A 25414-nucleotide genomic window follows, 5' to 3' on the forward strand; every position below is an offset into this window, starting at 1 on the left:
AGCTCAACATTCAGAAAACTAAGATTATGGCATCTGGTCCCATCACTTCATGGCAAATAGATGGGGAAACAGTGGAAACTGTCAGACTTTATTTTTTTGGCTCCAAAATCACTGCAGATGGTGATTGCAGCCATGAAATTAAAAGACGCTCACTCCTTGGAAGGAAAGTTATGACCAACCTAGATAGCATATTGAAAAGCAGAGACGTTACTTTGCCAACAAAGGTCCGTCTAGTCAAGGCTATGGTTTTTCCAGTGGTCATGTATGGATGTCAGAGTTGGACTGTGTAGAAAGCTGAGCGCTGAAGAATTGATGCTTTTGAAGTGTGGTGTTGGAGAAGACTCTTGAGAGTCCCTTGGACTGCAAGGAGATCCAACCAGTCCCTTCTGAGGGAGATCAGCCCTGGGATTTCTTTGGAAGGAATGATGCTGAAGTTGAAACTCCAGTACTTTGGCCACCTCATGTGAAGAGTTGACTCACTGGAAAAGACTCTGATGTTGGGAGGGATTGGGGGCAGGAGGAGAAGGGGACAACAGAGGATGAGATGGCTGGATGGCATCACTGACTCAATGGACGTGAGTCTCAGTGAACTCCGGGAGTTGGTGATGGACAGGCCAATCATAGGCCTGGCATACTGTGATTCATGGGGTTGCAAAGAGTTGGACACGACTGAGCGACTGAACTGAACTGAACTACTATATATAAAACAGGTAAACAAGGACCTACTGTGTAGCACAGGGAATTCTACTCAATATTCTGTAATGACCTAGATGGGAAAAGAATCTAAAGAAGAGTGGATAAATGTATATGCAAAACCAATTCACTTTGTTTTACACTTAAAATTTACACAACATTGTAAATCAACTAAACTCCAATAACAATTTTTTTAAAAATTTAAAAGAACTACATGAGGTGATGGATGTATTAATTATCTTGATCATGATAATAATTCCACAATGTATATCAAGTCATCACATTGTATACTTTTATAAATATAATTATATTTTCTGATTATCCCCAGTTATTTTTCAATGAAGTTACAAAATATCATAGAACTTCTTATCATTAAAACAACATGACAACTGTGTAGGAACAGACAACCATTCAAGTGGAACAGAAAACAAAGTTCAGACATAGACCCCAAAACCATCAAAATTTAGTATATGATAAGGGTGACATCTTAAAATCACTGCTGCGAAGACAAATTGCTTAACAAATGGTTCTGGGACAACTGAGAAGCCATTTAGTAAAAGATAAACTTAAGCATATATATGGCAATATTCACACACACACACACACACAAAACCAAGTAATTTGCTCAAGGTACTCAGGCTACCTCCTCAATTCTCATTCAGAAGACATCAATCCCAAGCATCGTATTTTTCAACGATTAACTTAAGCCTTTTGCCATTCAATAATTAACAAAAGCTATCTCAGAAGTATATACCTAGGACCATCATTTTGGTCCCTTATTTAATAACTTTTCCTGGATTGTACTTTGACATTGTTATCAATCTATGCTCAAATATGGAAATCACACAATACCATGAATTGCTGCCCTTCTTTTGTACAAGCAATACATTTTTAACCAAGGGAGAAGAGAAGCCTAAAACTGACTGTTTCATTGTTTTGCCCCAGTACAAAGTTCAGACTCAAGTTTGCAATTAATTTCTAATAAATTGTACTGAAAGTTGTAGCTATGCTGTGTGTTTTTCAATCTCAGCTGAGTTTTTAATTCAAGTCAGAAACTATGTTACTAGCCCCCAGTCCCTTCCCTGGTTACTCTTCACAAAACTGTTTGAGTACCTTCCTCTTGCACACACAAATTACCCCCACTCTTGGGATTTACTCTCCTACTTACAGAGAACACAGACTCCAATCCTATTGACCTCTTTCAACATCTTCCTTCTTTTGAAACAAACCCCTACACTTGTGCTCTGCATAACTTCTTTATTCTCAATCTTCCTTGCTTTTTAAAAATGCACTGAAGTCTTTGAATTTCCCTCTAGGGTTTGGGTGTTGCTTTAGGTACAATATTGGATTTTATAGTGATTTGTTACTCAATTCTAAATATTTTCTAATTTCCATTGTGAGTTTTTTTTATTCTCATGATGTTTTTAAGTTACTGAAATTTATATACTGCTCTTAATATTGTCAATTTAAAACTTAATTATACTGTAAACAGAGAATGACATTCACCTTCTGGAGGTGAGTGTCTAGGAATAGTATTTTTGAATCTTGTTTCACAAGTCCTAAATAATTTCATCTATTACAATTGCTTCATTTAATACTTCTATGTGGAGTACTATATCAACATGTTTCTCTAGTTCATTTGAGTTTCAAGTCTACAATTTTCTATATATTTATGAGACTGCTGCTAAGTTGCTTCAGTCGTGTCTGACTCTGTGCGACCCCATAGACTGCAGCCCACCAGGCTCTGCCGTCCCTGGGATTCTCCAGGCAAGAACATTGGAGTGGGTTGCCATTTCCTTCTTCAATGCATGAAAGTGAAAAGTGAAAGTGAAGTCGCTCAGTCGTGTCCGACTCTTAGCGACCCTATGGACTGCAGCCCACCAGGCTCCTCCGTCCATGGGGTTTTCCAAGCAAGAGTACTGGAGTGGGGTGCCATTGCCTTCTCCAATTTATGAGACTAATTTCCTGTATATCCCATAGGCACTTTAGCCCTAACAAAATTAAAACCAAAGCATTATCTCCACCCACCCTAAATATCTTCCTCCTTTTTTATTCTGTTTTGAGAATGAAGATCTGCATTCTCCCCAACTGTTCAAGCCAAAATTATTACATGCGTCTTTTATTCCTTTCTCATATGAGTTAAATGAACTGGACTGTGATTCAAATGCTGTGAATCATATTTCCTAATTATCTCTTGGAGCAGTCCTTTCCTCTCTATTTTTACAGGCCCTCATCATTAGCCCCTTGGCCTTGCATTATCCTCCCAAATAGCCACAGTCTTGCCACCTCTCCTTTTTCTCCTCATTGTCATCTCTCCCTGTCTCTTTCTTTTCTTTGTTCCATCTATCACTTATACATTGAAATACATTTCTGATAATTGTATTCCTTTGGTTAAAAATTTTTGATCAAAAACAGGATAAATTCTAAATACAGCACAATATGTATGATTGTTTATCTGAGAAAATTCATCTACTATGCAATGAGAAACTTTTCAGGCTTGATATATGATTAAACATGCTGTTTTAAATTCTTAGACATACAATTCTATTAAGAGCCTAATGTCAAGAAAGATTTAAATAGAAGTGCTGCCTTATATTGGAGAAGGCAATGGCACCCCACTCCAGTACTCTTGCCTGGAAAATCCCATGGGTGGAGGAGCCTGGTAGGCTGCAGCCCATGGGGTCGTGAGGAGTCGGACACGACTGAGTGACTTCATTTTCACTTTTCACTTTCATGCATTGGAGAAGGAAATGGCAACCCACTCCAATGTTCTTGCCTGGAGAATCCCAGGGACAGGGGAGCTTGGTGGGCTGCTGTCTATGGGGTTGCACAGAGTCAGACACAACTGAAGTGATTCAGCAGCAGCAGCCCATGGCAATTAGTTATAGAAGCCCTAGCTTCTTCTTCATAAACTATTTAAAATAGGTAAGCAGTGGCCACAGGACTGGAAAAGGTCAGTTATCATTCCAATTCCCAAAAAGGACAATTCCAAAGAATGTTCAAACTACCAGATCATTGCGCTCTCTTCACAAGCTAGCAAGGTTATGCTCAAAATCCTTCAAGCTAGGCTTTAGCAGTACCTGAACCAATAACTTCCAGATAAACAAGCTGGGCTTCAAAGAGGCAGAGGAACCAAAGATCAAATTGTCAACATTCACTGGATTATGGAGAAAGCAAAGGAGTTCCAGAAAAATAACCTACTTCTGTTTTATCAACGAGGCTAACACTTTTGACAGTGTGGATCACAACAAACTGTGGAAAATTCATAAAGAGATGGGAATACCAGATGACCTCCTGAGAAATCTGTATGTGGATCAAGAAGCAATAGTCAGAAACAGTCAAGGAACAACTGACTAGTTCCAAACTGGAAAAGGAATATGACAAGGCAGTATACTGTCACCCTACTTATTTAACTTACATGCAGAATACATCATGCGAAATGTGGCTGGATGAAACACAAGTTGGAATCAAGATTGCCAGCCAGGAAAAATATCAACTTCAGATAAGCAGATGTACCACTCCAATGGCAGAAAGTGAAGAGGAACTAAAGAGTCTCTTGATGAGGGTGAAAGAGGAGAGTGAAAATGGAGAGGAGAGTAAAAGAGGAGAGTGGCCTAGAATTCAACATTCAAAAAACTAAGATCACGGCATTCAGTCCCATCACTTCATGGCAAATAGAAAGGGAAAGAGAGAAGCAGTGACAGGTTTTATTTTCTTGAGCTCCAAAATAACTGCAGATGGTGGTGTAGCCATGAAGTTAAAAGAAAGGAAAGTTATGACTAACCTTTCCTACTTGGAAGGAAAGCAGCTTTGACAAACCTGCTGCTGCTGCTGCTGCTGCTGCTGCTGCTGCTGCTAAGTCGCTTCAGTCGTGTCCGACTCTGTGCGACCCCATAGACTGCAGCCCACCAGGCTCCCCCGTCCCTGGGATTCTCCAGGCAAGAACACTGGAGTGGGTTGCCATTTCCTTTTCCAATGCATGAAAGTGAAAAGTGAAAGTGAAGTCACTTCAGTCGTGTCTGACTCTTCGCAACCCCATGGACTGCAGCCCACCAGGCTCCTCCTCCATGGGATTTTCCAGGCAAGAGTACTAGAATGGGGTGCCAATGCCTTCTCCGTTGACAAACCTAGATAGCATATTAAAAAGCACCTGACAAAGGTCCGTATAGTCAGAGCTGTGGCTTTTGCAGTAGTCATGTATGGATGTAAGAGTTGTTCCATAAAGAAGTCTGAGCACCAAAGAATTGATGCCTTCTAGCTGTGGTGCTGGAAAAGACTCTTGAAAGTCCCCTGGACTGCAAGGAGATCAAACCAATCAATCCTAAAGGAAATCAACCCTGAGTATTCATTGGAAGGACTGATGCTAGAGGTGAAGCTCTAATACTTTGGCCGCCCGATGCGAAGAGCCGATTCATTAGAAAAGACCCTGATGCTGGGAAAGATTGAGGGCAGGAGGAGAAGTGGGCGGCAAAGGACAAGATGGTTAAATAGTATCATTGACTCAATGGACATGAATTTGAGCAAACTCTGGGAGATAGTGAAGGATTGAGGAGCCCGGCGTGCTGAAGTCTATAGGGTCACAAAGAATCAGGTATGACTTAGCAACTGAAAAACAACAACAAAAGGAGGAAGAATTGGTATTTGCTGGGACTCAGTACCTTCCAGGACTCAGACAGTTAGGCAATGTTCTGAATGGTGACTGAAAATCATAAAATTTCAAAAGCAACAGAGAAAAAAATTTCTGGAAAATTAAGTGATGAGTGAAAACATGGCCCATGCGTACTTTAACCTGGCTTTATAAAGAAAAGTGTGGTTTTTAAACCACACTGATAGCAAGGAGATGACACACTCCTTCTAGGATACATACCATATGTAACTAAAATTACAATACAGTAATCCATGTTTGTAAAAATAACCTTTAAAGATAATAAAAGATCAGTTGGACTCTATATCCTCAGTATGATGAAGACAGGTAAATACAATTCATTCCAGGAATGTTTTCATGACAAATGATTAAAAGAATGCAGGCTCATAAAAAAATATAAACATATTAGTCAGTTAATTACTACTTTAATTGTCTGTTAATAATACATTTTATTATTATAAACAATTTCATTCCCCCAGCATTATGACATCAATACATTGCTCTATTTTACCTCCTATTACCTATTATCAAAACTAGATGCAATTATGTTGTTTTGATTTTTGAACCATTAACCTCTAATATGTTTTTAAATTAGACAGTCAATAAGAATAGACAATTGCTAAAAGAAATTAGCCAATTCTGAAAGACAGTTGTGGAGTAAGAAACAGACCTTAGAGTTTACCAAGAGAAGGAGAAAGCATCAAGATAGTACTATTCCTAGAAAGTCCACCTACTGCTTTGACACTATGGGGACTTTATTGATCTAACTTTTTTTATTGTGAAGCCAAATCCACTTTCTCAGTGTCACTGCTGCATCTATGACTCTGAATTAGACGTGAATGTGTATTTATATGTTTTGTTGTTGTTTAGTTGCTCAGTCGTTCCAACTCTTTGTTCCCCCATGGACTACAGGGTTATATATTTATGTATGCCTATATTTTGGTTTATATTTTTGAACTAGGGTGAGCTTCAGAAACTAATCTCCATGTAGTATATATTTGACTCATCAAATGATTTTTTTAAAAACTTGAATGTTTCATTTCATATGTGTATGTCCTATGCAGTCTTGCAGAAAAGAAAAAGCCCCTCTACATCAAGGATTAAGCCAAAGTAAGAATTTCAAAGAATATACTATACAAGCAAATCTTATGCATGTACTACAGACTCACTCATGTTTATTCTAGAATATGAGATGCAAATGATATGCACACATTAAAAACTTGGAAGCAGTCTGCATTAAAAATTCAATGGCATTTATGTTCTGAAATTTGACTGCAAGCCCCACCTACGTGTTACTAGTAGTTGTTGTGCAGAACAAATAAAGCAACTGTGATCTAACCAGGACTATGTGGCTATACCTTTTCTATTTTCTGGAGATCACTGTTGCATACCTCCCGACATAACAGAAAACATTTAGTCCGAACTGTTTACAAAGATATAAACTTTAAAGAGAATCTTGCTTAAGCCTATTATATAAAAGGTTTAACTAATCAAGTTTAATTGCTATGACATTTATTTAAATTAATTACATTCCCACCAACATTTTACCTCTGGTCCTGGAGGGCCAGATGGCCCTTGGGGTCCTGGGTCACCTGTTTGGCCCTACAATGTGGAGGTTGGGGGAGAGAAATCAAAGTATAAATATTAATTTAATAAATATGATTGAAAAAGGAAACATATAGTATGCAAAAAATATATTATGTCACACAAAGTTGTAATGACTTTCTGGCAAACAGCAGTCAATATATTATTTCAAAGTTGTAATGACTATTCAGAAAGACTTAAAATCATCACTGCATGAAACTTATTACATAAGATGTGTATAGATCTATACATATTTATCCCTAAATATTAGAGATACAAATTAATGGAGATCAAATGAAGGAAAAAAAATTGTGGTATGGATGTGTGTTATCCAAAGATAAGAGAATAAGGTTTGACTTAACAAAGTAGGAAACTCTAGATAGGAACTGCTTTCATAAACAACTAGAATTCTAGGATTGCCTCTGAAAAATTCTCTCTCCTTTGGTAACTATAAGGGGCCTGATTTAGTAATTAAGAATTACCTGGATTTAAAAGCCTGTTGCTTAATCTCTCTCAGCCTATTTTCTCACCAATAAAACAGGAATAATAATGTTACTAACATTCTTACAGTCATTATGAGAAATAAATGAGACAAATGTAAAGTGTTAAGCACAGTGCTTAGAACATAGAAAGTACTCATTAAATGTTAATCAATTTTATAACTATTAATCCTTCCATTCACATCCTTTCTCATTTCCTGGATGTTACCTAGAATTCCTAGATTGCTTTGATCTTTTGATTAAACTTCTGAAGATTTGATTTCTATATCTCTGCAGCCATTTCTGACATTCAGATTAACAATGTGAAATCAAGACTGCAGAAGAAGGGTAAAAGCCTGATCCTGGAGAGGGTTGGTGATCCTCAAGTTGAAACTACAGAACACAGAAGGCCACTAGTCTGATATCCTTGTTTTCCTTAAAACAGCTGAATGCATTATTTTTGTCATATTAAATTTCTATGTGAGCTTCAAATCTGACACCAGGTCACAGAATACATAAAATTTCTTGAATTTATTATACATAAACTCTTCTGTATAACAGGGGTTTATCCAGTTTCCAAGAAGTGAAGCATAGTTTTCCATGTGTACTAAATTCATCCTCATACGGTGCTACAGTCTCTGGACTTAAGCAGTACACAGTACACCTACAATTAAACCTAGAGAAAAGTAGTAAAATATTATGCAGAAGTTCGCTTAAGTTCCCCTAAACAAACAAAATCATACCCGATAGTGAGTCTATCTGAGGAGTCAAATTTTTGAAATGAAAAGTATCTCAAACAGATAGACACAACGTTTTCACTGAGACCCTCTAGTGGCAAAATCTAAACAAGACGCTACATTTACAAGCTTGAGGAAAAAATGGAATACAGCAGGCCTTTGTTACCAGAAAAGTCGATCCACAACCTGATCTTTATTTGTGGAATAATTTTATTTATCCTTCAGAAAAATTTTCATTTTGAAAAACTTCAACTGCAAGTTTCCTTGCCTTTATAAAAACGTAAAGAACTGAATAATGATTAAGTAAACTTCTACAAACGGTAGCAACTTCCAGCTAAAAAATGAAGAGGACATAATTGACTTTGTTTTTTCTCTTTAAAAAAACAGTATTTCTTAACTTCAGATAGGTAATTTTCTCTAGTTTTTAAATACTTGCAGAGTAAAAGTCTCCATATTTCAGAATGTTAAAAATCTTCTAGATCAGAACATTCTTTTATCTTGAAAACATTCTTTCATGTTGCAACTTAGATCCATTTGCAAACTATCAGTGACACTAATGTTGTAGATCACAGAAAACCAAAAGTAGGAGACATAAAAGAATAAAGACATTCATATGACTTTGGCCTTCGTTGCATGATAGGGAGCAAATGGTTTAGAAAGACACTAACTTGTACAATTTATTTTTAGTATAGTTGCTGATTTTTGTAAGAAATTTTTCATTAAACAAGTGTCTCTTTCCATAACTAGGAAAGGTTTCTAAGTCAAACATCTACAATTTTTTAAATAACAGTAAGATACAAACAAGTGATAAAGTGAGAGTCTAAAGTCAAGGTGGTCTCATAAATAATAATTCCTAAGTCTCTTATCCTATCTTTAGTCCAAAGTACATATTTTTCAAGATTTGATAAAACAAACAAAAAATAGTCAGCTGTCTCTGACCAAAGTAATCCCTGCTGATATTAACATTTTTTATTAGAATAGTACAGAAACGTACAATATGAACAAGTAACAGTCTCACTCTCATCATTTCGTGCTCCCTGATTCACTACCTAAAAGTACCACATGAGAGTGTCTAGTGACTCCAGGAGGAAAAAAATTAAAGGTTTGAAGACAACATGTCAAAGGTGAAACAGGAAGTCTTTGCTTTAGCTTGGACTAGAGAAACACTGAGAAGCATTATTACTAAGAAAGGAAAGTATTAAAAAGTCACAGAGCTGCAAGGAACCTTACATATGAGATAGTCTGACACTCATTTTAAACATGAGAAACTAGATACCATGGTGGTTAAATATCCAGTGTCACAGCAGGTCAGTGTCAAGGCTGGAACCAAAATCTACATCTCTGTTATTTAGACCAGTTATTCAGCCTTCCCTAATTTCAATAAATATGTAATCATTATAAATTAAATCAAAGAGTAAAGAAGACATTAAAAAGGTTTACCTGATATAAGCATGATATGACTAGTTTTCTCTAGTAATTAATTATAAAGCATGAGACTAATACCACTTATTACTTAGTACTGGCCTTAGAAAATATGTCATACCATTTCATTATTATCAAAAGAAGTATTTTGCTAACACTGCAGATGCTTAAAGCTCCTTTTAAGTGGTTTCAAATCATCCTTGAAAAATAGAAGCTTTTTGTTAGCTTGACCCATTCTCCTGCCGCTTATGAGATTCACATCCATGGCACAAGTCTGGGTACACTGTCAACTGAGCGGAAAGTAGTAAAGGCAGAGCTCACCATCAACGTATCATTAGATAAACAGATGCCAGCAATTGTTCTTTGGATTACATGATTCCTGGGAAATGTATATAAAATGCTGTCACTGTTAGAAATCATAAGGAATGGTGATGTAAAGCTACGTAACTTAATGTTGTTTGCTGCTGCTGCTAAGTCGCTTCAGTCATGTCCGACTCTGTGTGACCCCATAGACGGCAGCCCACCAGGCTCCCCCGTCCCTGGGATTCTCCAGGCAAGAACACTGGAGTGGGTTGCCATTTCCTTCTCTAATGCATGAAAGTGAAAAGTGAAAGTGAAGTTGCTCAGTCGTATCCAATTCTTAGCGACCCCATGGACTGCAGCCTACCAGGCTCCTCCATCCATGGGGTTTTCCAGGCAAGAGTACTGGAGTGGGGTGCCATTGCCTTCTCCGTTAATGCTGCTTACTTTGATGCAAAAATAAACAATCTAAAGATGAGAGGGTGGAGTTAGGGAAACATGGTGAAATTGCTCAGGAAAACAACACTCTTTTATAGTGTTAGATTAATAAATTATAATTTTATATCTAATTTTTGGATCTGGAGAATTCATTCCATGGACTCTATCGTCTATGGGGTCGCAAAGAGTCGGACACGACTGAGCGACTTTCACTTCATTTTGGATCTACAATCACAGTCAAAGAGTTGTATAAAACCCTAAAACAATCTTAAAACCCTGAAGCATAAAACACTATGGCACAGTGGCTAAGTGCGTGGACTCTGACATCCGTGGTCACCAGGTTTTCTTGGGTGACTACCAACTAACTCTGGGACCTTGGGCAAGTTATTTAACTCTCCGTGTCTCACTTTTCCTCATAAGTAAAATAGGAATAGTAATAGCACCAACTTCATATGACTGTTTTAAGGATTAAATTAGAAGTATAGGTCTTAGAATACTGCCTGGCATTTTGTAAACAGTGAATTTTAGGTATAATCATTACTATGATTTTTAATACGTAGATATATACCATTAACTCAAGTTTTAACCACTCTATTTAAATGTTTTTAACTATTCAGTAACTTTAGTTTTATAGTTTACCTGGCTTCAAGTTAACTACAATACACAGTATCCTTTTATTTCAGTTAATTGATGCTCGAAGATTTAAAAAAGACAAGGAACTAGAATATTTGGGCCCATAAGAGAGTATGACATGCTGTATTTTCTTCAGAATGTTTCCTTAATGAAACAAATATTTGGATAAATTACAGTGTTATTTAAGGTTGCTTTATATTTTCTGGCTTAAAATCTACTTCTTAGTTTAAATTCTATCTATAATAGATTAACAAAAATCTTTAAGGCTCATGGAAATTTGGCTTTTGACTGGGATGAAGGAGGTGAGGAGGGTGAGGTGCCATAATCTATGGATTGTAAGCTGAAAACTTCAAGGATTAGCTGTATGCTAAAACTGGAGAGAAAATGCCATACTGGTACACTTAAATCCTACTTCTTACATTCCACGAACACCAACAGGTATCAAGGGTCATGCCATAGTGTGCATTCCATGAATCAGAAAGAACAAGCAGAAGTTCAAACCTACTGAAGGTCCTGGCTTTCCTCTCATCCCTGGTGGTCCAGGAAAACCCACAGCACCCTAAAAGAACAGTAAAGAGAGAAGTTATTACACCACAGAAGGCAGATATGCCTCTACTTACGAACTATTAAAAGAAGTCATGGAATTATTAAAAAAAAATTGAGAAAATGTTTCAAACAAGACATGCAGAATCATATTGATACTATATCCTAAAAAAATACATGATTTGAAATAATGAGTACTCCTTTCTTTTTAAAGAATGCATGCATTTTCACTGTGTTTTTTTTTTTTTTTAATTTATATAAAACTAATGGTACCTTGTCTCCAGTATATCCTGTTTCTCCTTGCTCTCCTGCAATGCCTTGTTCACCCTGGGGAGCACAATTTCATACAAAGACATTTAAGCAATGCAAATGTGGCAATAAGAAGGCAAATACAAGTTATACAAGAAAAATTTCTCTATTTTTCCTACTTTTGAGAAAACATATAATTGATATTACAGATTGGATCCCATATTTTAATAAAAATATTTTATAAGTGGTGTTGACTCAAAAGAAAAGTAAATGTGATAAAAAAAAATGATCTCTATGACAATGTAAATATTTAAATCACCTTATCACCTTTGATTCCAGGTAGGCCCTTATTGCCCGAAAGACCCTAAAAAAGAAAGTGATACTTTGTGACATTATAGAGAAATCAAAGTGAAATATCCATTATGTAAACAGAAGCATACCATTGGGCCAGGGATTCCAGAAGGTCCAATTGGTCCCACAGGGCCAACACTGCCCTGGAAAGCAATAAGAAAGAAAGGTATCCTTGAGCACCACTAGGATTAAAAAGAGAACATGGTAAACTTAATGAAATAATTCATCTTACTAAGTTCCCACACAAGCTTGTTCTCTAACAATTACTTTTCCTCTTTACATTTATAAATCATACCATTCATTCAAATTTTAGTGAGGTCTATTCTGCTTCCTTAAGCCTACTCATACTGATCTTATCTACTAGGATCCTTCTCTTCCTTGAATTCTAATAGTTACTATCCGCAGGATTCATTTTGAAATATTTCTCCAAAGAGATATCTTGACGATAGGGGAAATATTTTAGTGCCATGTTCCCAGGAAGTGTTCAAAAAATACTTCATTTGATTTTCTTAGATTTTTCTTTCACCTATTTATTCAGCAAATATTTACTGGGCAGTTACTATTTCCAATGACTTCATGATCTACAATTTGCAGATAATAAAATTTACCGTAGGTTCAGGGAACTGAGTAGTAAATAAAAGGCTCTACTCTTCTGGGTTTCTCTCATTCATTCATCATTTAACATTTATTGAGCAGAATGTGTATCAAGCATTGTAGTAGTGTTGTATGGTAGTGTTGAGGAAACAAACATGAAAAAGACACAGTCACCAATATCAAGCTTTTCAATTTAACTTCTCCAATGCAAGATTACTCAAAAACATTACCTACCACTATAATCTCTTGCAAGCAAGAAACCCAGAAAAACTTCAACACGTCATCTTAAAATTCAAAGGACAATAGCAACTATAAAAGTTTCTGAAAGTAAAATTTGAAAAAATAGTGGAAATCTCTTGATTGTTTGGAGATCGCTTAATTTTTGTGTCAACGATGCCTTCTTTCTTTTCTCTTGCTTCCTCTTTCTGTTGCTACCTCTTATCCTTCTTTCTCTTGCTACCTCTGTGTGCCTGGCTAACACATCATCCTTCATCTTCAAAGAGTTGCTTTCAACCTTCCTTTTATGCTTCCCAAATGTTTAGGAACTTTTAAAGGTGTATTTGTGACAATGCTGAAAATGTTGTTCAGTTTAGTTATAATCCATATTTCTTAGGACAGTATTCCAGACCCTTACTACTAGTTTTCCATCAGTACTTTCCATCCCATCTTCTTCCAGTTGTTTCTACTTGCCTTTTCCTTCTCCCTCCTCTAAATCCAACATTCTAGACACAATAAATTGTTTTCTAGTCTGAACATACTCTCCCTTCTCACATGCTTCAAGCCTTTGAAAACCACTAACGGAATATGCTTCTGCTACAGTACTAAATATACTGCACTGTTTTGTTTTCTTTTTTTTTTTTGGTTGGTTTCCTTTTTTGTTTGTTTTCCCCCTGTCTTCCTAGTCTGTGCATTCTGTGAGTGTAGAAGCATGTTTTTTTCTTTTTTTATATCTCAAGCCCAACATAATAATTGGCACATAATAGTTTTGAAATGAAGTGTGGAATGAATACTGGAAGAAGAAATCAACTTTAAATTTAAAACAGTGATTTCTAGAGTGCTGAAATAACAGTATATTTCTAAGAGTCCACATTTATATACTACAAATTTCAGAATGGAAAATATGACATCTTTACTTTGGGGTGAGTCCTATAGTCTGTGAAGCATAAGATAAATTATTCCCAACATGCTTAATCCTGAAAAATATGAGACTGTGAGAGGCAGAATAATATTTTTCAACTTGAGAAATGGGAACACAGCATCAATACATCACTGACAAATTCCATTGATGGGAAATAATTATTCTTATAATTACAGTGGCTAGTTTATTCAAAGTTCATAGCTTTAAAACTTCTGATAGTCATTCAAAATACAATAAATGTCTCTGGAAATTACAGAGCACTAATTCATGTAAGAAATGGAAAGGAATATCAAAAACAAACATTTCTTTATTGTCCTGTTGTTTTTCTGTAGACAATATCCTTAATTCTTATTGCAGGAAATATACTACTGTGCATAGTCTGGCATCTTCAGATGAATATGCCTTGTATGCACACTATTCTATTTTACTTTTTAGTATCTCTGAAAGAAAAATCACAAAATAGTAAATTTCAGGAGGTATCAAAAAACATATTTATTATAAAGGACCGAGTAAAATAAAGAATTTGAAAGTAAAATGATACGGGTGTAGAAACTTCCAAGAAACATCAAATATGTTGTGATACGTCACAGGCTGTATGGAAAATCCTACTCCTAAAAAACTACATATTCTGAAATTGCTTCATGATAGATTAGTAACAGCTTTCAGTTCCATAAAGATAACCTGAAGGTCCTTCAACACTCCCTACCTATCACACTTCATTCCCATAAGAAGATTAAGCAGACAGAAGAAATAATTAATTTCATGCATCGGGGCTTAGCAGAGGGTGTCTGGGATATAGCAATAGAAGCAAAAAGCCTCCCACAGAATGACAAATACTAGAGAACTACTGAGTCAAAGTCAGTCAAAGAAATAGAGAGACCCAAGGGTAGGTTCTTACCAGAGTAGCAGCCACTAGCCAATCATAGTTCTTGAGTGAACATATCGCCAAAAAGATTGTGAATGCCATTACCGGGCTTTTTGACCATACCCAGCCACACTACCAGGCAATAATCACTGTTACTAATTGAGAAGGCGAATGACAGTAACAATTAATTACATGGAAAAAATAATCTAGAGAAAGCAGTATCACCTCTTGTCAGGAGCTATACCTGCCCTGCTGGAAGGGAATACATGAAAAGCAACAGTTCAGGGCAAACGGATAAACTGTTTACTATGGGACACCGAAGTTCACGTAATCTTTCCTGAAAAAGTGAAAGTGAAAGTGAAAGTGAAGTCGCTCAGTCATGTCCGACTCTGCGAGCCCGTGGACTGTAGCCTACCAGGCCCCTCCATCCATGGGATTCTCCAGGCAAGAGTACTAGAATGGGTTGGCATTTCCTTCTCCAGGGGATCTTCCCAACCGAGGGATCGAACCCAAGTCTCCCGCATTGGAGGCAGATGCTTTAACCTCTAGGCCACCAGGGAAACCCTCACCTCCTTCCATTCCTCTCCCATCACCCCATACTTCCCAGGCTGCAAGCCCACTCTTTCGATTTTCATTTCCAAAACATTCCATTTCCCCCCATGTCTGTGCATCTGAACACAGCCTTCTTCTGCCCAAGAGGCCCTTTCCCAACTCATCCCACTCACACACAGTCAACAAACAGCTTAAAAGACATCTTTGTGAAGCCACTCTGATTTTCTAGGATAAATTGCTCCATTTTCAGTGGCTTGACTTGAAGCCATATTAGATTATAATATTGCCAGGAAGCAGGAATCTTAATTTGTTTATATATACTTTTTAGGTCTGGCATCTAGTTCAGTATTCATGAACTAGATAATAATAATGGTGCTCCCACTATTTTGATTAAAATTGTAATAATTGCACAATAAATGTACAAGAGAGGAAGTAATACCACCTGTTCTATTTACTTTAAAAATTAGATCCATGTGAAAGAAAGTACTTTGAAAAGTATAAAATACCATCTCTATTACTGTAGAAGAGTGAGGACTACAAAAATGACTGTTAGTTTCATAAGCCATTTTCATTTCTATAGAATCTCTTCCCACCTACCAAAGGGTGAAAGGAGGAAGAAAAAGGACAGAAAACCCAGGTATTTTTATTGAGCATTATTATGTGTCAGGCACTGTGCTAAATCCTGGAACTGAAAGATAAGTAACAGTTAACTATTGGGCAGAAAAGTAGAGCTTAAGTGTTTCAGGCAGACAAGTGCAAAGGCCATGTAGTAAGGAGGCTGCATCTGAAGAATGAACAGCTTGGCTTATGCACACAGTATATTCTCAAGATGCAGAGAGGAACCAAAAGCCTAGACATCTTAGGCCATCTTAAGAATATTGGTCTGGGTCTTAAACATAATAATGGAAACTTTGGAGCTAACCAACTTTAATGCTAATAGGTCAGATGAAGAAAAGTGTGTCTCTGGAGTCCAGCTCCCTTGCCTGCTTCCTGTCTCTCCCCACTGGTAGGGCCAGTGACTACCACTTATGGGTACAGCCCTAGTCTAAGTTCTGAGAAAAGAAATTGGTCATTTGGGCTCTATCATCACATAGGGCTTCTCATGACAACTAAAGAAATCTCTTAAGAGATTCAATACATATTTTAAGGTTGTAGAAGTTTTAAGGAAATGGTATAACACAAGGGGGAGAATTCTGAACTCTGGATCTACATCTGCTGCTGCTGCTGCTAAGTCGCTTCAGTCGTGTCCTACCCCATAGACAGCGGCCCACCAGGCTCCCCCGTCCCTGGGATTCTCCAGGCAAGAACACTGGAGTGGGTTGCCATTTCCTTCTCCAATGCATGAAAGGGAAAAGTGAAAGTGAAGTCGCAACCCCATGGTCTGCAGCCTACCAGGCTCCTCCGTCCATGGGATTTTCCAGGCAAGAGTACTGGAGTGGGGTGCCATTGCCTTCTCCAGGATCTACATCACCTGCCTTCAAATCCGAGTTCAACACTTATAAGCTAAATGGTCTTAGGCTGTTCTGAGAATTAAATTACCTAATCTTTGTGTCTGGCGCATAGAAAATACTAAATGAAAGTGAGCTGTTATTGCTAATTTTATTATAATTACTAATAATCATATACAAGAGAAAAGTCTAAAGGTCTTAGATTAACTGTAGTTTTTTAACTACAGTTTTTTAACTCTCAATTCTATGTTCCTGCCATCCCATATGGGAAAGTTAAAACCTGTTATGCTGATTTTTACCACAGTTTCAATAGGTAAACTTCTGAAAGATATTCCTTTGGCCAGGCCACCGCCTTCTGCCATGGGTTAAGTTAAGATGGGGGAAAAACTTTTAATTCGTAGTCCGAAGACCTGTGTTCAAGTTCAAGCTAAAAATACGGTAGCCATAATTTATGGCCTAAAACTCTGGAGTCTTAATTACCTACTCTACATACTAGAGCAAGCTCTAAATTGATTTTTTTTAATTTTATTTTTAAACTTTACATAATTGTATTAGTTTTGCCAAATATCAAAATGAATCTGCCACAGGCATACATGTGTTCCCCATCCTGAACCCTCGGGAAATTCTACCTCTGCCATGGTCATGCCCTACTTTTATGTGAATAGAAATAGGCTTACCTTTAAGATTCTATTTTCATTAGGCTCCTTACATTTCATAAAAGTATGTCATTCTTGCTTTTAGTTCAATGTTGAAACATATGGCTCTAAATTTACATACCATATCTGTAACTTATATCCCTGTCATGAACCAGAAGTCTGGATAAGAGAAATTTATATTTATGAAGACATATCAGGAAGATACATACGACAGTTTGATTAGTCAAATGAATAATCAAAAATGTATCAGAAAGACACGTATCTGGACTAGATTGTTTTAGCCTTCAAAGAACTGCTTTTACTAAACTGTACTTTGATGACATCAGAAGCTTTAGTGAAATTTAAGAGTTGAATTTACTGTATAAAAATTAATTAAGTGAACAAATAATAGTTACTATTTTAAGTACAATAAATAAATGAGGTATGAAAATGTTCAATGGTACTGGCAAAGTCTGGCTCCTACCTTTTGTTCAGGATGATTTTCCCAATCACTTATTTAATTTTATTGCATAAAGCCTATAGCTACCATGTGCTTTTGTTTAGCCCTATCTGTCTCTCCAGACCAGATGGTATGAAAGACTACCTCAAAGAAAAGAAGTGGCTGTTCTAGGTCTCATACTTCTGGAGAAACTGAATCTTGATTAAGTATCCTTCAATGAAACAGATAAATACATTTACACATTAACCTGTGAAAATTTGTTATTTCAGCTTTGTTATTATATCATAAAGTATAATTCATTTTTAGATTCATACTACTGATTAAATTTGCCTATCTGGCAGGAAAACACATGTGAGCAAGGTTGATATTCAACAATGACACTAAAAATTTTCTTTATACTAAAGTTTGTAAAACACATTGAAAAAATATAAATACACACAAAAGAATTTTATAAGAAGGATGATATTTGATACTTACTCTAAGCCCAGGAAATCCCGGAGGACCAGTGCTACCTATAAGTCCCTATGTAACAGAAATGTGCAAAATTGGTTAAATTTGATTCCAAACTAAGTGAATTTTCTAAAGATGAAGACAAAAATTTCTAGGAAAAAAATATACCTTCTTCTAGCTAACTTCTGCAACTTTCCTACTCTTTTGCATCCTAAGAAGTACAATTCTTTGGTGGCAGCTAACATTCTATAAATGTAGCCCAGGTTCCATGCTTTGGGATGCCAGGACTACCACCTAGCCTGGGATAATAGATTTCTCTGTCTGTTCTGTGAGTAAGTCTCATAATAACCAGCATTATGGACATAATATTAGCCTACTGTTGTTGCTTAGCCTATTGTTGTTGTTTAATCTCTTAAGTTGGCTTACGTCTGGCTCCTTCTGTGATCCCATGGACTGTAGTCCACCAGGCTCCTCTGTCCATGGAATTTCCCAGGCAAGAATACTGGACTGAGTTGCCACTTCTATTCCAGGGGATCTTCCCAACTCAGTGATCAAACCCAAGTCTCCTTCATTGCAGTTTAATTCTTTACCACTGAACTACCACAGAAGCCCTAATTAGCCTATATGTAGTGAGAAAAGACAGGATGGTCGACTTGTTGAGTGAGAAGAACATTTTCAGATAACTTAACACACTGTCAGCTCTTTTGAAGTACTTTGTTTAAATTTTCTAAATTTTTCATTTATAAAACAGAAATAATATTTGTTTTTATTTTGTAAAGAACACAATGAAAACTGTTGTATTAAAGGTTCTGAAAATTTTCATAAAGCACTATACAAATGTAAGAAATTACCAACTTGGTTAAATTATTTGTACGAGGTTTTAAACTATCATTTTTCCAGTTGATTCCTGACGAGCCTTTGTGACAGTCTTTTGACCTCATCATTACCGTCCTTGTGATAATTCCTAATCTATACCACGTCAGGGTTATATCATTTACATGGCACAAAGTATAAGAATAAACCTTCCCTTTTTTCCTGCATTTAAACTGTTTTGAAACAGAGATGTAGTACAAAATTTAAAGAATTATAAACCAATACATTGAAAATATCCAGTTTATTCTAAAGATGATTCAAAATGCTCATTAAAAGTATAATTAAGTATAAAAAGCAGATTTCAAAGGGTAAAATGTTAAATATTGTAGGAGTCCAACTCTAACAAACTTCAAGTATACTTGACAAGATGATTTCATACCAAGTGTGTAAAGACATAAATGGTATAAAAAATGTAAATAATGCTTAACGTTATTATGCCTGAAATGAGAAGCTGCTCGGAATCATGGGCAAGAAAAAGATGACAAACATTTTACTTAAGACATGATCTGATTTTTTAACAATTTGCTTCGAAATCAGTTCTACTCTTATTCTATCTTCCAAGCCTTATAACAAAACTTTTGTTAAATTCCATGCATAAGCTAATATAGTTTATACCTTAGAAAATGAAATAAAAGGAAACTATTTTCAAACACTATTTTATTTACAGATGTCTAAATATAGAAATTATTCCTAATTCAGGCAAAACAGCATTCCATCATTTTTTATAATATGTTAAATTAATTTTAGAATTTTAACTCCCTGATCTGAACACATATCTAAATGATCCCCTCAAAGACTTCTCTATAAATTACTCAAAAGTAAGATAGATCAATGATAGGTTTGAGTCCCAAAGAGCAATCACTAAATGCACAATTTTTAAATGAGGCTTGTTCGTACCTTGATATATATATGAAAGGCTTCTTTCCCATGTCTGCCCACCCCCCCCCACCGAATATACAAGTCAATATTGTGATTGTATACTTCTAATATTTTACTTAGTAATGTATAACATAGTTAAGATACTGAATTGTAAAGATCATCTCAAGGCAGAATTTATAACACTTTGTTTTACTTCTCTTGTTGTAAAATCACAAAATAGAATGTGCTCAGTGGTATCACAACTGTCTGGTCAAGAGTGCTTGTCAGGAATGTGGTAATGAGTATGACAAGTACGGATGCTATGGAATCCAAATGACGCTGGAATGCAAGGGTGGACCTTCAACTCTTTACTCACAGGACTGCCATCAGGACCTGCAGGGCCTCTGTCTCCAAAGTCACCTGGAAAACCCTAACCCAAGGAAAGAGAAAGAAATGCTGTTAAAACCAAAATAAGGAATTCATCTTTGCTTTGTTTTCAGCTAAGGAACTTAGTAATAGGAAGCATTCATTTCCTAACCTATAAATTGTAGTGCAACAAAAACATGTATTTGTTTTGCATAAAATGTCACTGATTTTTAAGTACATTATTTCTATATTTTATAAAGATTACTTTACATGCCACAAAATATATACAGAAAGATAAGCTGGAGGAAATAGAAATGTGTTCATCATTATATAAAGAATCACTGAATTAGAGGAAATACAATCAAGATTTCCAATTGACCAATCCATTAGTTACATCCACTATTTCATGTTGTTCGTTTATACCCACCACAGAAAATGAAATAGGTAATAATACTGAGCATAATGGAGAAGGCAATGGCACCCACTCCAGTACTCTTGCCTGGAAAATCCCATGGACGGAGGAGCCTGGTGGGCTGCAGTCCATAGGGTCGCTAAGAGTCATACACGACGGCGAGACTTCACTTTCACTTTTCACTTTCATGCATTGGAGAAGGAAATGGCAACCCACTCCAGTGTTCTTTCCTGGAGAATCCCAGGGACGGGGGAGCCTAGCAGGCTGCCGTCTATGGGATCGCACAGAGTCGGACACAACTGAAGCGACTTAGCAGCAGCAGCAGCAACTGAGCATAAGCTTAGTACACTTATCTTGTGCAAAAGGCTTTACGCATATTGTTATATATACACTACTTCATTTCATCTTCACAGCAGGTCAAATCAGTGAGTATAATATCCTCACTTTGCAGCTGAGGAAACTAGTGTAGAAGAGTTAAGTCACCTGCACTTTCAAGTGATAGGTGGGACCAAGATTTGAATGGATGCAGTCTGACTGCAGAGTCAGCTCTTTTTACTGTCTATATGAATACTGTAACTCCTCACTTCAACATATGATACATGTAAGAACATCATTTAAGAAAAAGAAAAATGCCTATAAATATTGCAAATACAAAATGGGATGTCACTGAAATATAGGCTTCTTAAATACCTACTGAGAATTCCTTATGCTAAGTCACTTCAGACATGTCTGACTCTGTTCGAACCCATACACGGCAGCCCACCAGGCTCCCCCATCCCTGGGATTCTCCAGGCAAGAATACTGGAGTGGGTTGCCATTTCCTTCTCCAATGCATGAAAGTGAAAAGTGAAAGTGAAGTCGCTCTGTCGTGCCCGACTCTTATCGACCCCATGGACTGCAGCCCACCAGGCTCCTCCATCCATGGGATTTTTCCAGGCACGAGTACTGGAGTGGGGTGCCATTGCCTTCTCCGCTGAGAATTCCTTAGAGTAAAACTATTAAGGGCAGGAAATTAACATACTTTCTAATTATAACTTCTATTGCAAAATAACTCAATTACTTAGTTACTCTTACTTTACATATTAAAGTTTTCACCAGTGATTTATCACTGAGTTTATAAACTTTAAACCTCACTTTTAAAAAGACTACTATATGGAACTTCTCCAGTGGCACAGATTTACAAGCTGGATTTAGAAAAGGCAGATGAACCAGAGATCAAATTGACAACATCCGGTGGATCACAGAAAAAGCAAGAAAATTCCAGAAAAACATCTACTTCTGCTTTATGGATTATGCCAAAGCCTTTGACTGGGTTGATCACAATAAACTGTGGAAAATTCTCAAAAAGATGGGAATACCAGACCACCTTACTAGCCTTCTGAGAAATCTGTATGCAGGTCAGGAAGCAACAGTTAGAACCAGACATGGAACAATGGACTAGTTCCAAATTGGGAAAGGAGTTCGTCAAGGCTGTATATTGTCATCCTGCTTATTTATATGCAGAGTACGTCATGCAAAATGCCAGGCTGGATGAAGCACAAGCTGCAATCAAGATTACCAGGAGAAATATCAAAAACCTCAGATATTCAGATGACACCACCCTTATGGAAGAAAGCGAAGAAGAACTAAAGAGCCTCTTGAAGAAGGTAAAAGACGAGAGTGAAAAAGTGGGCTTAAAATTCAACATTCAAAAAACAAAAATCATGGCATCTGGTCCCATTATTTCATGGCAAATAGATGGGGAAACCATGGAAACAATGAGAGACTTTATTCTTTTGGGCTCCAAAATCACTGCAGATCGTTACTGCAGTCATGAAATTAAAAAGATGCTTGCTCCTTGGAAGAAAAGCTATGACCCACCTAGGTAGCATATTAAAAAGCAGAGACTTTATTTTCCCAACAAAGGTTTGTTCAGTCAAAGCTATGATTTTTCCAGTAGTCATGTGTGGATATGAGAGTTGGACTATAAAGAAGGCTGAATACTGAAGAATTGATGCTTTTGAACTGTGGTTTTGGAGAAGACTCTTGAGAGTCCCTTGGACTGCAAGAGGATCAAACCAGTCAATCCTAAAGGAAATCAGTCCTGAATATTCATTGGAAGGACTGATGCTTATGCTGAAACTGCAATACTTTGGCCACCTAATGTGAAGAACTGACTCATTTGAAAAGACCCTGATGCTAGGAAAGATTGAAGGTGGGAGGAGAAGGAGACGACAGAAGATGAGATGGTTGGATGGCATCACTGACTCAATGGACATGAGTTTGAGTAAACTGCAGGAGTTGGTGACAGACAGGGAGTCCTGGCATGCTGCAGTCCATGGGGTCACAAAGTTGGGACACAACTGAGTGACTGAACGACAAGAACAACAACAACGACAAGGACACTGCAGTGGTGCAGTGGATAAGAACCTGCCTACCAATGCAGAGGACACATGTTCAGTCCCTGGTCTGGGAAGATTCCACATGCCTCAGAGCAACTAAGCCCTGGCGCCACAACTACTGACCCCGAGTGCTGTAACTACCGCAGCCCATGCGCATGGAACCTGTGCTCTGTAACGAGAGAAGCCAGCACAATGAGAAGCCTGCACACTGCATCAAAGTGTAGCCCCCGCTCGCCGAAACTAGAAAAAGCCCTCTCATAGCAGCAAAGACCTAGTGCAACCAAAAATAAATTATTTTTTTAAAAAGACTACAAAATGCTTTGTAAGACTTATTTCCAACAGTTTGATAGCATTCATTTATAAAAATTTGTAAGACTAACAAAAATAAAAGCACATTATTAGATTTTTATAATCTTTTACTTAGGCAAGCCAGTATTAAATATTATGTTTAACAAACTGCCAGAAATTACTGCTTCATTAATACAAACATGAATGAACTAAATTACAAAGATGTTTTAAGAATGGGAAAAAAAAGGTATGATGTTCTAAGACATAGTTAATTCCTACTAGAAGCAGTTTCTCTTATTTTGTAATTAGAGGATAATGCAAAAATCATCTGTGTAGTGAAACATATTGCAGCTATACCCCCTTTAAAATCAGTTGAAGTTCAGGCAGGGATTTGCTTTCATTGTCCTTGGATGTCAAATGCTGTTGCCAACAAGCTTAAAAATCTACAGTACATCATTCCATTCAGTATGAATTATTATGGGCATTTGAAAGTTTTTATGATATACAGGTAATGGAAAGAGTACAGTTAAAAAACCATAATAAATCTGAAGTATGAGACGATTGATATTTTTAGACAGAGCCTAAGTAAGTTTTCCAGAAACCTCAGTGAAATAATAAACAATAGGGGACACACTGCATGACTCCACTGATGTGAAATGTCCAGAACAAGTAAATCTACAGAGATAAAGTAGATTAGTGATTGCCTACAGCTTGCGATGTGGTGAAGAACTGGGGGGTGACATCGTATAGTTTCTGAGATAATGAAAATGTTCTACAATTAGACAGTGTGATGGCTGCACAAGTCTGTGAGTATACTAATAACCACAGAATTGTACACTTTCAAGGGGCAAATGTATGTAAATTATATGTTAATAATTTTTTTAAAAGTGCAATTGGTCTAAACAAGAACTAATTGCTAAAATCATTTTTGCGGAATCATTCAGGAATCCTAGAAAATGTGATCTTTGAAACCCCTTGGCCCCCTACTCTCATCCAGTGGGAGATGTTGCTCTCCAGTCCAGCCTCCCATGCAACTAATGATTTCTCCCTGGGGAGAAGGGATAGCCCTGTGACTAGTTCTCCACTTATCACAAAGCCTGTATTCCCTACGAACAGCATAAAAACAACAAAATAAGTACTTACTAATTCCAATTTCCTATTCTTCTGGTAGTTCAACATATATATAATAAATATTAGCTGCCCAATGTCACTTTGCCCCTGAAACAATTTAGTTGGACTGAAACTGTACCTACTTTTAAAAATTTTATGTATTATTTCTCTTCTCACTTTGCTACCCATTAAGCATTCCACTTCATTTTTAATTTGTCTGTTCTAGACAGAGATAATTTATTGTTTTTATCCATCTTATATATTGACCACTGTGTTACCAATATTTGAAATAATTCCTATTACATCTAGACATTTTGTTTTATGAAATGTAGTACAGTTAATGTCACAGAAAAGCACCATGTGGCTATATTGGTCATATATTTTCTTTTGAAGAAAATCATGAAAAAAAAAAAAGAAAGAAAATCATGCCGGTGTTTTATAATGTTGCGTATGCCCCTCTTGTTCACACTTGATTCATTTGTCATTTCAATTCTGCCAACTACACGTGTTTTTTTTTTTTTTTTTCTTTTCGAATGCAGGAGGAGCTCTGAGTTCCTTTAATAAAATGAACCTAAGTGTTTGCAGCTATATTATCTCCATTGTAAAAAAAAAAAAAAAGGATCTGAAATATTGATTGTGGAATATAGAACAACAGTGACAAAACACTTTGCCTTTGAACTTAGAATACAAAGGAGTTTCTAGGTGCATATACACAATGGAGTATTACTCAGCCATTAAAAAGAGTACATTTGAATCAGTTCTAATGAGGTGGATGAAACTGGAGCCTATTATACAGAGTGAAGTAAGCCAGAAAGAAAAACACCAATACAGTATACTGACGCATATATATGGAATTTAGAAAGATGGTAACAATAACCCTGTGTACGAGACAGCAAAAGAGACACTGATG

At 36.7% G+C, this 25414-nt stretch overlaps 1 protein-coding gene across 1 annotated transcript in view; it reads right to left on the reverse strand.

Annotated features, from left to right (window-relative positions):
- COL24A1 (collagen, type XXIV, alpha 1) overlaps nucleotides 1-25414 on the reverse strand; it is a 396106-nt gene that overhangs the window by 227983 nt on the left and 142709 nt on the right. Inside the window, exons 14-20 of the mRNA XM_010860327.1 lie at nucleotides 20324-20377; nucleotides 18244-18288; nucleotides 12164-12217; nucleotides 12043-12087; nucleotides 11748-11801; nucleotides 11437-11490; nucleotides 6887-6940 (exon numbers count right to left, since the gene is read on the reverse strand). Of these exons, the coding sequence (XP_010858629.1) occupies nucleotides 6887-6940; nucleotides 11437-11490; nucleotides 11748-11801; nucleotides 12043-12087; nucleotides 12164-12217; nucleotides 18244-18288; nucleotides 20324-20377 (360 nt within the window). The remainder of the gene's footprint in view (nucleotides 1-6886; nucleotides 6941-11436; nucleotides 11491-11747; nucleotides 11802-12042; nucleotides 12088-12163; nucleotides 12218-18243; nucleotides 18289-20323; nucleotides 20378-25414) is intronic.

Source organism: Bison bison, unplaced genomic scaffold (assembly GCF_000754665.1).
Source record: "Bison bison bison isolate TAMUID 2011002044 unplaced genomic scaffold, Bison_UMD1.0 scf7180017864466, whole genome shotgun sequence".
NCBI classification, from domain to species: domain Eukaryota; kingdom Metazoa; phylum Chordata; class Mammalia; order Artiodactyla; family Bovidae; genus Bison; species Bison bison.